This window comes from Morus notabilis, unplaced genomic scaffold, assembly GCF_000414095.1.
Source record: "Morus notabilis unplaced genomic scaffold, ASM41409v2 Scaffold54, whole genome shotgun sequence".
NCBI lineage: Eukaryota > Viridiplantae > Streptophyta > Magnoliopsida > Rosales > Moraceae > Morus > Morus notabilis.
The window spans coordinates 414,092-423,612 of NW_010365453.1; the positions used below are offsets into that span (position 1 = coordinate 414,092).

The 9,521-nt window shown below is 35.1% G+C and overlaps 1 protein-coding gene across 2 annotated transcripts; it reads right to left on the bottom strand.

Annotated features, from left to right (window-relative positions):
* Positions 1 to 5,280: 5,280 nt before the first annotated feature.
* LOC21412093 (G-type lectin S-receptor-like serine/threonine-protein kinase At4g27290) lies at positions 5,281 to 8,961 on the bottom strand. Of its 2 annotated transcripts, none has more exons than XM_024172226.1 (7): positions 7,674 to 8,961; positions 7,180 to 7,284; positions 6,776 to 6,924; positions 6,480 to 6,690; positions 6,155 to 6,392; positions 5,907 to 6,060; positions 5,281 to 5,830 (listed from the first exon to the last, which is right to left on the bottom strand). In XM_024172226.1, exons 1-7 carry the CDS (start codon positions 8,959 to 8,961, stop codon positions 5,525 to 5,527), a joined length of 2,451 nt encoding a protein of 816 aa, XP_024027994.1. In that variant the 3' UTR covers positions 5,281 to 5,524. The 2 variants fall into 2 exon arrangements, with proteins under 2 accessions (XP_024027994.1, XP_024027993.1); XM_024172225.1 differs by having other exon boundaries at positions 7,180 to 7,290.
* Positions 8,962 to 9,521: the final 560 nt, after the last annotated feature.

Here is a 9,521-nt window from a genome sequence, read left to right on the forward strand (position 1 = left end):
CGATCAAGCAAATTCGATCGATAAATTCTCACCGTACTTTAAAACGGAAGAATTTCTAGTACAGATACAGCTTGAGAACCTTAATTTTAAGAATCTCCAAGCACAATACAAACTAGCATCCAGTACAGTTAGAGAATCTTAATTTTAAGAATCTCCCAGCACAGTACAACCTAGCATCCAGAACCCGTATACAGGAGAAAATAACTGTCAGTATGATTTTGGACAGTTTTAATGAGTAAGTTAAGGGAATGGACAAAAGTACAAGGTGTAGGTTAGTGTGTGTGATTTGATGAGATGTGATGAGAGAGGTGAATAGGACTAATGATTAGTTTTTTTCTCTTTTTTTCTCTTCACTTGGCCGGCCATCCTTGGGAAGTTATATCCAAAAATTTTGGTTATATGTTGAGTGTGTTAGAAGGCTACAAGTTAAGGTGATGGGATGGTAGTGGTTGAAGGGGAATTAATGGCAATTTTGGCTTCTCCTTTTCTCCTTCCATAACCGGCCAAGATTGGGGGAAATTGAACCAAAATTTGGTTGATTGAGAGAGTTGATGTGGTGTTAAAAAAATAGTTTCCAAGTGCCTATAAAAGGAACCACCATAGGATAAGCCTCATTTTTTTTTCCCTAGCTTTTCTCTCCCCCTCAAAATCCGGCCATACCATACTCCTCCACTCTTTCTCAAATATTTTCTCCTACTCTCTCAATCTTGAGCCATTACAAACCATGAAGAAGAAGAAGGAGATCAAAGGGTCTAGGAGGAGTCTAGACAAGCATTTTTTCAAAGGGTATAACTCTAAATCCTTTTTTTTATGTTTTAGTAAAGTTTAAAATGTAGAAATATTCCTCTTAAATTTCCTTATACTTTCTAGTTCCAAGCCAATAACAAATCTTAGAGGAGTTCAAGGTTTTCAAGGGAGAGAGATAGTTCTTCAAGGGTAAGCTCTCAAACTCTTCTCCATTAATTTCTAGCCAACTTTAAGCTTGGATTTGTGGATGTAAATTTGTGGTTCTTGAGGAGATGAGTTGTAATAAGGGTATGTGAGTTTTATGTTGGTTTTGTGAGTTTTTAGCTTAGTTTGATGTGGTATGCTTATGCTTGATTTAAGCTTGCTTACTTCCGGTTAGAGGAAAAATTTCCGGTTACTCTGAACACGAAAATGAGAACCCTAGAGTGCGGTGACTTTGACCGCGAAAATGAGGGCCATAGAGTGAGATTTTTTAATGTTTTAAAGCTTGAACTTATAGCCCTGGATGTTTTGAACATTTTCGGTTACTATGACAAAACCTAATTTTACTCTAAAACCAAGTTTGAAGTCATTTTTGTAAAAACGGACAAACTGTCTAACACAGTTTCAAAAAAAAAACTGGCAGCCACTGGTTCAGCCAAACGGGACTCTTAGAGGCTGAATCTTGATTTTTCACAAAAGTAACAATTTTAGATTTCGATGACATGAAAAAATGTCATGAAGAAAATATTTTCAAAATCCGACCCTAAGAGGTACTAAAACACAGATTTCCGAAACGGCACAGTTTTTGACTAAAACAGTTTCAGGAAAAACAGCGGCTAAGGTTTTCAGCCAAACGAGGCCTTCAGAGGCCGAATTTCAAGTTTCACCAAAAACAAAAAATTTTAGATCTCGACAAGACGAGGAGGTTTCATGAATAAAAAAATTTTGAAATCCGACTCTAAAATACAGTAAAACGTAGATTTCAGAAACCGCACAGTTTTTATCGAGACAAAAATAAAACAGTGTCGATTTCAACAAAAAGTTATAAAAGAACCCGAGATAGAATTTCAGTAAAACACAATGACATTAAACCTCATTTTAATGAAAGTATTCATAAAGGAAGTTTTCAAGAAAAAATGCTTTCTTTAAAGAACTTAGTGGGTTATCGAGCAAATCATCCCGACGGGCACCTACGAGCCCAACACGATAGATCCTTAGGATTTTGAGGATTTGATGTGGGTCCAATAATATCATACCAAGGGAAATTTAGGAAAATAAGATTTTGAAGATTTAATAAATTAATCTTTATTATCCTTTGGTAAAGGAAAGGAATATATGCCTTATGGAAATGGTTAGATTTTCCTTCATAAGTTGCTAAAATAAAATAGCAAATAATAGTTAATCTCACACTCTTAATGGGTGTTCAGTTTCAGAAGAAAGCAAGAGACTAGGCTGATAGGCAAAAAAGGGATTCCAGCTTTGAAAATCAAGTAAGTAGGAATCTCGCCTACAGTATAAATAGATTTTAAAGTAAACAGTACACATGAACTATATATGTTTGAGTACATTTAATGTTATGAATGCTATGCTATGTTATACTACATACACTTAGGCAGTACACCCGAATTATATGTGTTCGAGTACATGATATAGTATGTTATGCTAGGTCATATTGCATACACCTTAATAAGTCAAGAGGAACTTATAAGAGTAATCTCAGTTGAGTGCCGTACCAACCTCCACAAGGGAGGTAACTCAAGCTCCACAAGGGAGAAAAAAATAATAATAATGATGTCCTCCGACTCAAGGGAGGCATTCAAGTTATAATCACGGTGTCATGGGGGACCTTGCAAACCCTCACGTCCCGATGATTGCGCGCAAGTGGTACGAGCACTCGGGCCCATCAGTAAGAAAGATAAGATAAGATAATAAGATTCTGATAAGACATCATAATTAAGCATAATTGGCTCATGCATATTTATTCATGTGAACTTACAGTTATTTTGCGAGAGATAGTTCCTACTTGCTGAGCGAAAGCTCATTATAGAATGTTTATACTGTAGGTAAGCAACCGGCATATAATGCCTGATGGACTGCTGGCGAGTGGACGAACGATGTGGGGCTCGGGATATGGATACCGCTCGCAAATATTTCCGCAATCAGCTTTATGTTATAAATAGTTTTGTTAATTATGATTCTGAAACAGATATGTTAAGGTTTGAATATTTTAATTAAGAAAGCAATTTCGTATTTTATGTTTATTATAAGACCTTTAAAAAAAAAAAATGTTCCGTAAATTTTAAGAAATTTCAGTAAGTACAAGTTAAAAAGTTAGTTACAGTGGCGGCCTCAAAGGAGGGTCGCTACAGGAATCTCACCGGTGGTAGGTGGCCGGCGTAAAGAGAGAGAGTAAACGTGGGAGGGAGAGAGTGTAGGAGAGAAAAAGGAGAAAAAAGAAAAAAGAAAGGAAAATAAGCTTGGGTTTTTATGTATAAATTTGATAATTAGACTTTAAAGTTTTATTTAAACAGAGTATGAAATGACTCATTATTTGTATTCTAAAAAATTGGCTATCAACATTTAAAATTGTTCGAGGGACAGCAATGTTAATTTCGAAAGAATTATTTTTAAAAAGAAATTGTCATTTACGTGATAATTATAACTGAAAATATTTCACTAATCTTAGATTAATTAATACTAACCATCAAATTTAATTAATTAATCTCAATTAATTTAACCGAATGTTACAATAACTCTATTTTATAGAGTTATCAATTCACATCTCGATCTGATTACTATTTTTTTTTTTTTTTGATCTTTTATTATGTGTGTTTGTGTGTGGTTTCATAGGCAGCAGAGAAGAACTATTAATCATGTGGTAGAAAAGATTAACATGGACAGTAGATGTGTTATTCTAGGATCTAGATTCTCTATCTAATTTTTGGGGTCGTAATTATGTCTAACTAATTTAAACACGCCACCATCTCATTATAAGAATAAAAGAGTTAGTTAAAAAATAATTTAAATTTTTTACACGACGTTACATAATATGATTGGTTAGACACTACTTGAGACACTAAAATTGAACAGAAAATTTGAGTCGCTTATTCAAACAATCAAATTAAAGAATCACCAAGGTGGTAGCCTAATAGCATTAGGCTTCATTAAAGAATCACCAAGGTGGTAGCCTAATAGTAAACTTTCAAATGGTTTGATAGACATATTTTTAATAGTTTTCTGATGGAAGTGCCGAACGAGGGACAAGAAGCGTAAGCTGGGGTGTAATTTAATAATTTGCATTTTATGTAAAAAGCGGGACAAGAAAATAGTTTGTTGACCAAAATTAATTCTGTGAAAACGACAGTATTTAGCTTATTAGACGGGATATTTTTCTTGACTTGACTTGACTTGATAAATGCATAGTGGTTGATTAGTCAAAACTTTCTAAAGCTTGAATGCATGCAAATTGAACCAATGGATATATGGGAATTAAAAACAATAAGGTTCACAAAAGCCAAATGCCAAAAAGTGCTCAAAATAAAAAATAGTATATTGATTAATTGAAATGTCAAAGTTTCGGAATTAGTTCTTTTCAAAGAATAAATCATGTAAAACTAATTTAAAAAAGATCATTTTATAACTGTCAGGACATAACTGATGTAAGGAACATCATAAATGTTTGTTAACCTTTTTCAAAATCATAACTTCATCGATTTTCTAATGTTTTATAAATAAAATATCTAAAGATTACTTCTGGTCAACTAATAATTAACATGCATTACTTTAGAATTTGATCTCACGCTTGGAAATATATCCTTTTCCACAAATGAAAGAAGAGTAATGAATACGCAACGGTGACTTCTAGTCTTCTATAACTACAGGGTATGTTAACAACAGTGACTGCACGATTTAATTGTATATGTCCCGCTAATTCAGGCAAGTTTTTCTTTCCATGATAATGGAGATAATTCAGACGAGTTTTAATTTGCAAGAAAATGACACAAGTTTTGTTAAATTAGGGAATCGCCCGTTTTTAGATATGATTAATCGGTGGAGGACCGATTTGTGGTTTATCACTAATTGGGTTGGTGGAATATTGTTGATGAACCAGTATCATTCAGTGATTAACCAATTTTATTCAGTATTTTACGAGTCCATCAATGATAAACGATTAGTAAATTAATGATAGACCGGTTTATTAGTGATAAATAATTGGCATATCGTTGATTAACCACTGTAAAACCCAACAAAGATCGCTTTTTTTGGAAAGAAACGACAATTCAGCTAAAGAAAGGTCCAGCCATTATTTAAAATGGGTGACCATAACCGGCGATCTATCTTATATTTCCTTAATTACTTATTTATCCTGGTGTGACAAGGTTCAAATAATTTTCTAATTTGGTGCAATTATTTAATTTAAAAGTTAGACATTGATGGAATGACAGAAAATTTTCAAACTTGCTTAAATTTTCCGGGAGAGCTAATACCAAGGAATGACAACTAGATCTCTTCTAAAGCATGTCAATTCAAAAGACTTTAAAAGATGCTTGGAATGAAATACAAGAAAAATCAACCTCGTCTCAATATTGTATTTTGTATCGAAAGGAGTTTGAGAATGAACCCGAATGTCCAGTTTGTCATGTAGAAACAAATTATAAATTTCCTCATCACTATTAGCTATATATATCACTACGTACAACACTTGTGACAAATATTTTGTCCACTCGGTGTTTCTTAAACTGTAAGATATCATCAAGTGCAAAGCACATACGCAAAGTTGACCTGATAAATAGTCTTACCGACCCATGAATCTTGTCATCGTCATAGTGTTTTTCGACGATGCCTTTGGCTTACTAGAGGAATGATCTCCATGCGAATCAGTTTCGATGAAATAGCCTGGTGGTTTTGGCTGAGGCAGCATACTCTCACTACCTAACATGAGAATGACAGCCAACATGCTTGGTCTATCCACTGGACGTTGTTGCACGCATAATAGAGCAACATGTATGCAACGCAATACTTCCTGTAGGTTGTCATATGAATCCCTCAAGTGTGCATCGATTAGTTCAAGTGGCCTTCCTTCTTTTAGCAATGCCCATGCCTAGAAATATGAAGGAAAATATGTCATTCATATTATATATTATTCCCAAGAAGCAATGAAACTTTCTTACACTTACATGTCCAATGATGGTAAGGCTGGCATTGTTCTTATGGTGGAATCCTACACTTCTCTTTCCACTTACAATCTCCAGTACCATAATACCAAAGCTAAAAATGTCGGATTTTGTTGAGAATAGACCGCGAAAAGCATATTCCGGTGCCATGTAACCACTACACGCATATTATATCGTCAACAAAAATGAAAAGTGCTCGATGGAATAGAATTTCACATTTTTCGGTATAAAGAACTTGCAAGAATACCCACTAAGTGCCTACTACTCTGTTTGTCTTTCCTTCGGATTGGTCTCCTCCAAAAGTTCTAGCCAAACCAAAGTCTGAAATTTTAGGATTCATCTCTTTATCTAGCAAAATATTGCTAGCTTTGAGATCTCTATGAACAATCCTCAATCTGGAATCCTGGTGGAGATATTGAAGCCCTCGAGCAATACCGCATATAATTTCGAAACGCTTTGGCCATTGTAATAATTTACTTTGCTCCTGATCTACAAAATAATTTCTTCAAGTTAGTCAAGTATACCAAACTTTCACAGAGATATAAAACAAAGAATAAATTAAATAAAAGTTTGTACCAAAAATAAAATAGTCCAGGCTTTTATTGGGCATATATTCATAAACCAGCAATTTCTCTTCTTTGTCAATGCAACAACCAAGAAGCTTTATTAGATTCCGATGTTGAAGCTTGGCGATTAGTATTACTTCATTTTTAAGCTCATTTATGCCTTGGCGAGAGCTCAATGAGAGCCTCTTCACAGCGATCTCTTGTCCATCTTCAAGCATACCCTGAAATCTCAAGCAAATTTCACAATTTTTAAATGTTTCCTTTTGTCCATTATATTCTTGATCAGCTAGCATATTAAAAACATACTCTGTACACAGGTCCGAAACCACCTTCTCCGATCTTGTTGTCCATTGAGAAGTTATTTGTAGCTATACTTATTGTATCTTGGCTGAACAATGGCAGCTCAAATTCTTGGTCTTTTGCTCTGTTTTTTCGACTTGTTTTTTTATTTCTCCCTGTTTTATCTCAGAAAATATCTCTAACGTATAAATGGGACAATAATTCAACTGAAATAGTAATGAAAAGAAGTATCCTGTAGTTCTGGAAATCAGGTGCCTTATTCAAGTACGATATAGCTTTACATGACTGTACAAGTACAATAATTGTACTTTTTCAAGATATTGTATTACTAAATTAAATTATTTAGGATTTGAAATATAAAAGCCTTATGTTTACGAAGATGATCAAAGGAAGTGTTTCAACAACATTACCTTTCAATGTTTTCCTGCAAAAGTAAAAGCCAACTAGGAGCATCCCAGAAAGTGGTCCAAGAACTGATACAACTATTATCGCTCCCAACTTACGAGCTGCTTTTTCTATTTCTTAGTTGTTTATAAGCGAAAAGAAAAGGCAAACAAAAATGTCAGTTGCAACAAAAAGATGGCAGAAATCATGGTAAAGCAACTATGAATGACAGCACAACCATCTTTATATACCTATTGTATATTTCTTTTTTCATCCAACTAAACCAACCTTGTAAATGAGTTTATAATTCACAAAATTATGAAATTATGCAATAATGTTGCTGATTTTTGGTTTGTTTGGAATTTTAAGTTTGAAATATATTACAATTAAAGTCAAATTTAGGTTCGTGCTGTTCAAACTAAACAAAAAACTCTAAAAATAATTTTTGTTGGGGCAGAATTAAAAGGAACCCTAAAAATAGGCAATCTTTTGTATGGAGTGACAAGAAAAAAGTATTTACCTAGTTCCGAAGCTGGTATTCGAATATATAGCTCTTGTTCAGTATCAGAAAGTTCTCTCATGTCCATAAGATCACCAAACCAGATGCGACAGCCTGTTCCATATCTGATATTGCGGTTTGAGTAAGCCACACAATAACAGTTGCTCAAGCATTTGACCCTGCATTCCTTTAAGTTCATACTGTCGTTGAACCAAGTATTTCTAGTATCGGGAATTTTTATGCCAACAAGTTTCGCAAAACCATCTTCATCTTTATATTTTTCTTCTGGGCAATTCAGCGGGTTTTTGCGGACACATCCTTCAGACCAATCCCTTAAATCCCATTTTTGTTGGGACTTGGGCTTAAATCCTTTCAAACATTGGCACACTGCAGTCTGACTTATGACACAATTCCCATTGGCTCCGCAGCGACTGTAGTTATCGCAATCATCCCTAGGAGCTTCAGAGTACAGCTTCCAACTCTGGTCTCCTTCCATCCATATAAGTCCTTGAAACACTCTATTTGTTTGATTCAGGACACTTATCATGATTACGGAGTTGTCCTTGAGGGTATACATGTAATATGTCTCGTTATCATTGAAAACAAGATGGTAATCAAAAAGTTGATTAGGCCTTATCTCTGGCGAGCCACTAATACCAATGCCGTTCCACGGTCCAGAGCGGAAATGCGTTTCGGTGCCCTTCTGTATATATGCTTGCGGATAAATGTCATGTTTAGCCTCCATGACCAAACTGAGGTCTCCAGAACAAGGGTCATCCCAATTCTTCCATGCTGATAACAGCTTATTAAGACCTTTTCTGAAGTCCCATCCAAATTTCATCCCTGGTAACAATGTATCTCCTGGGTAGTCAAAACTTTGCCACAAAAAATTAGTCTCTGAGTTTCTGTCTGCCTCATCTCTTAGTACAAGATTCCCTGAATCTAGAAGCTCTAGTGTTGGTTTCTTGGCCGCTTTCGATGAGTTTGTCGACCAAACCACACTATGGTTCTGATTCAGAAGCACAAGATTGCCTGTGCTGTTTATAGTCAACAAGCCAGAGAAATCATTAATTGGGCTGCATCTGTTTGCGACCCAAACGACCTTTCGAACTGGGATTTTCTTGTACCAAATTCCGAGGTAACGATTCGTGGAAGTGCCTGGACTGAAGAAACCCAACTCAAAGATTCCTCTTTTAGAAACAAAAGTTCTGCCATCGTTTAAATTGAGGAAGGTACTTGTGCTATCAACTGCAAAAGAAACTGCGAGAAAGAGAGAAAGAGAAAGCAGGAAATTGAAAAATATGGGCATTTGTTTCTGTTTCTTCCAACTTTAGGTGACAACTGAAGGTAGAATATGTTACCATGGTGTTTGTTGGGCGGCCAGTCGACATCTTTGACAAAGTCAATTGCGCATATCAAATTACTTTAAGTTGAGCTGACCTTTTATTATTAGTGACCGTACTTAATAGCGCGGTGTTTCTGAACACTTTCTTTTCTTTTTTTGATGCACGTCTATACAGATTTCTGAATTCAAGAAAAGGATACTATTTGTCACAGCTGACATCTTTGACAAAGTCAATTGCGTATATCAAATCACTTTACAAAATAAGTTCTCTCTGTGAGCATATCGTGAAAAAATGCCACACTAAACGAGCAAGAGTCTTCAAGTCAATAGAACTGGAGACTTTATCGCCTTCCCTGTACTGCGTGAGGCAAAGGAAGAGAGAAAGGCAGAAAATTGGAAAAACGGAGGGCTTGTTCTTTCAGAGTGAAAAACTCAAAAAAATGTAACTCAAGTTACAATTTTATTTGAGTTCATATTCTTTTAAGTTTAAACTTGAGTTTAAACTCGAATTCAAACTCGAGTTT

What these genes read in the sequence shown, in the direction of transcription:
- LOC21412093 (XM_024172225.1), bottom strand. Translation starts at nt 8,961, where the DNA reads ATGCCCATATTTTTCAATTTCCTGCTTTCTCTTTCTCTCTTTCTCGCA. An exon ending in TTGCAGGAAAACATTGAAAG is followed by an intron (nt 6,925 to 7,179) that starts GTAATGTTGTTG and finishes GAGATAAAACAG; the next exon opens with GGAGAAATAAAAAAACAAGT. An exon ending in GTTTCGGACCTGTGTACAGA is followed by an intron (nt 6,691 to 6,775) that starts GTATGTTTTTAA and finishes TTGAGATTTCAG; the next exon opens with GGTATGCTTGAAGATGGACA.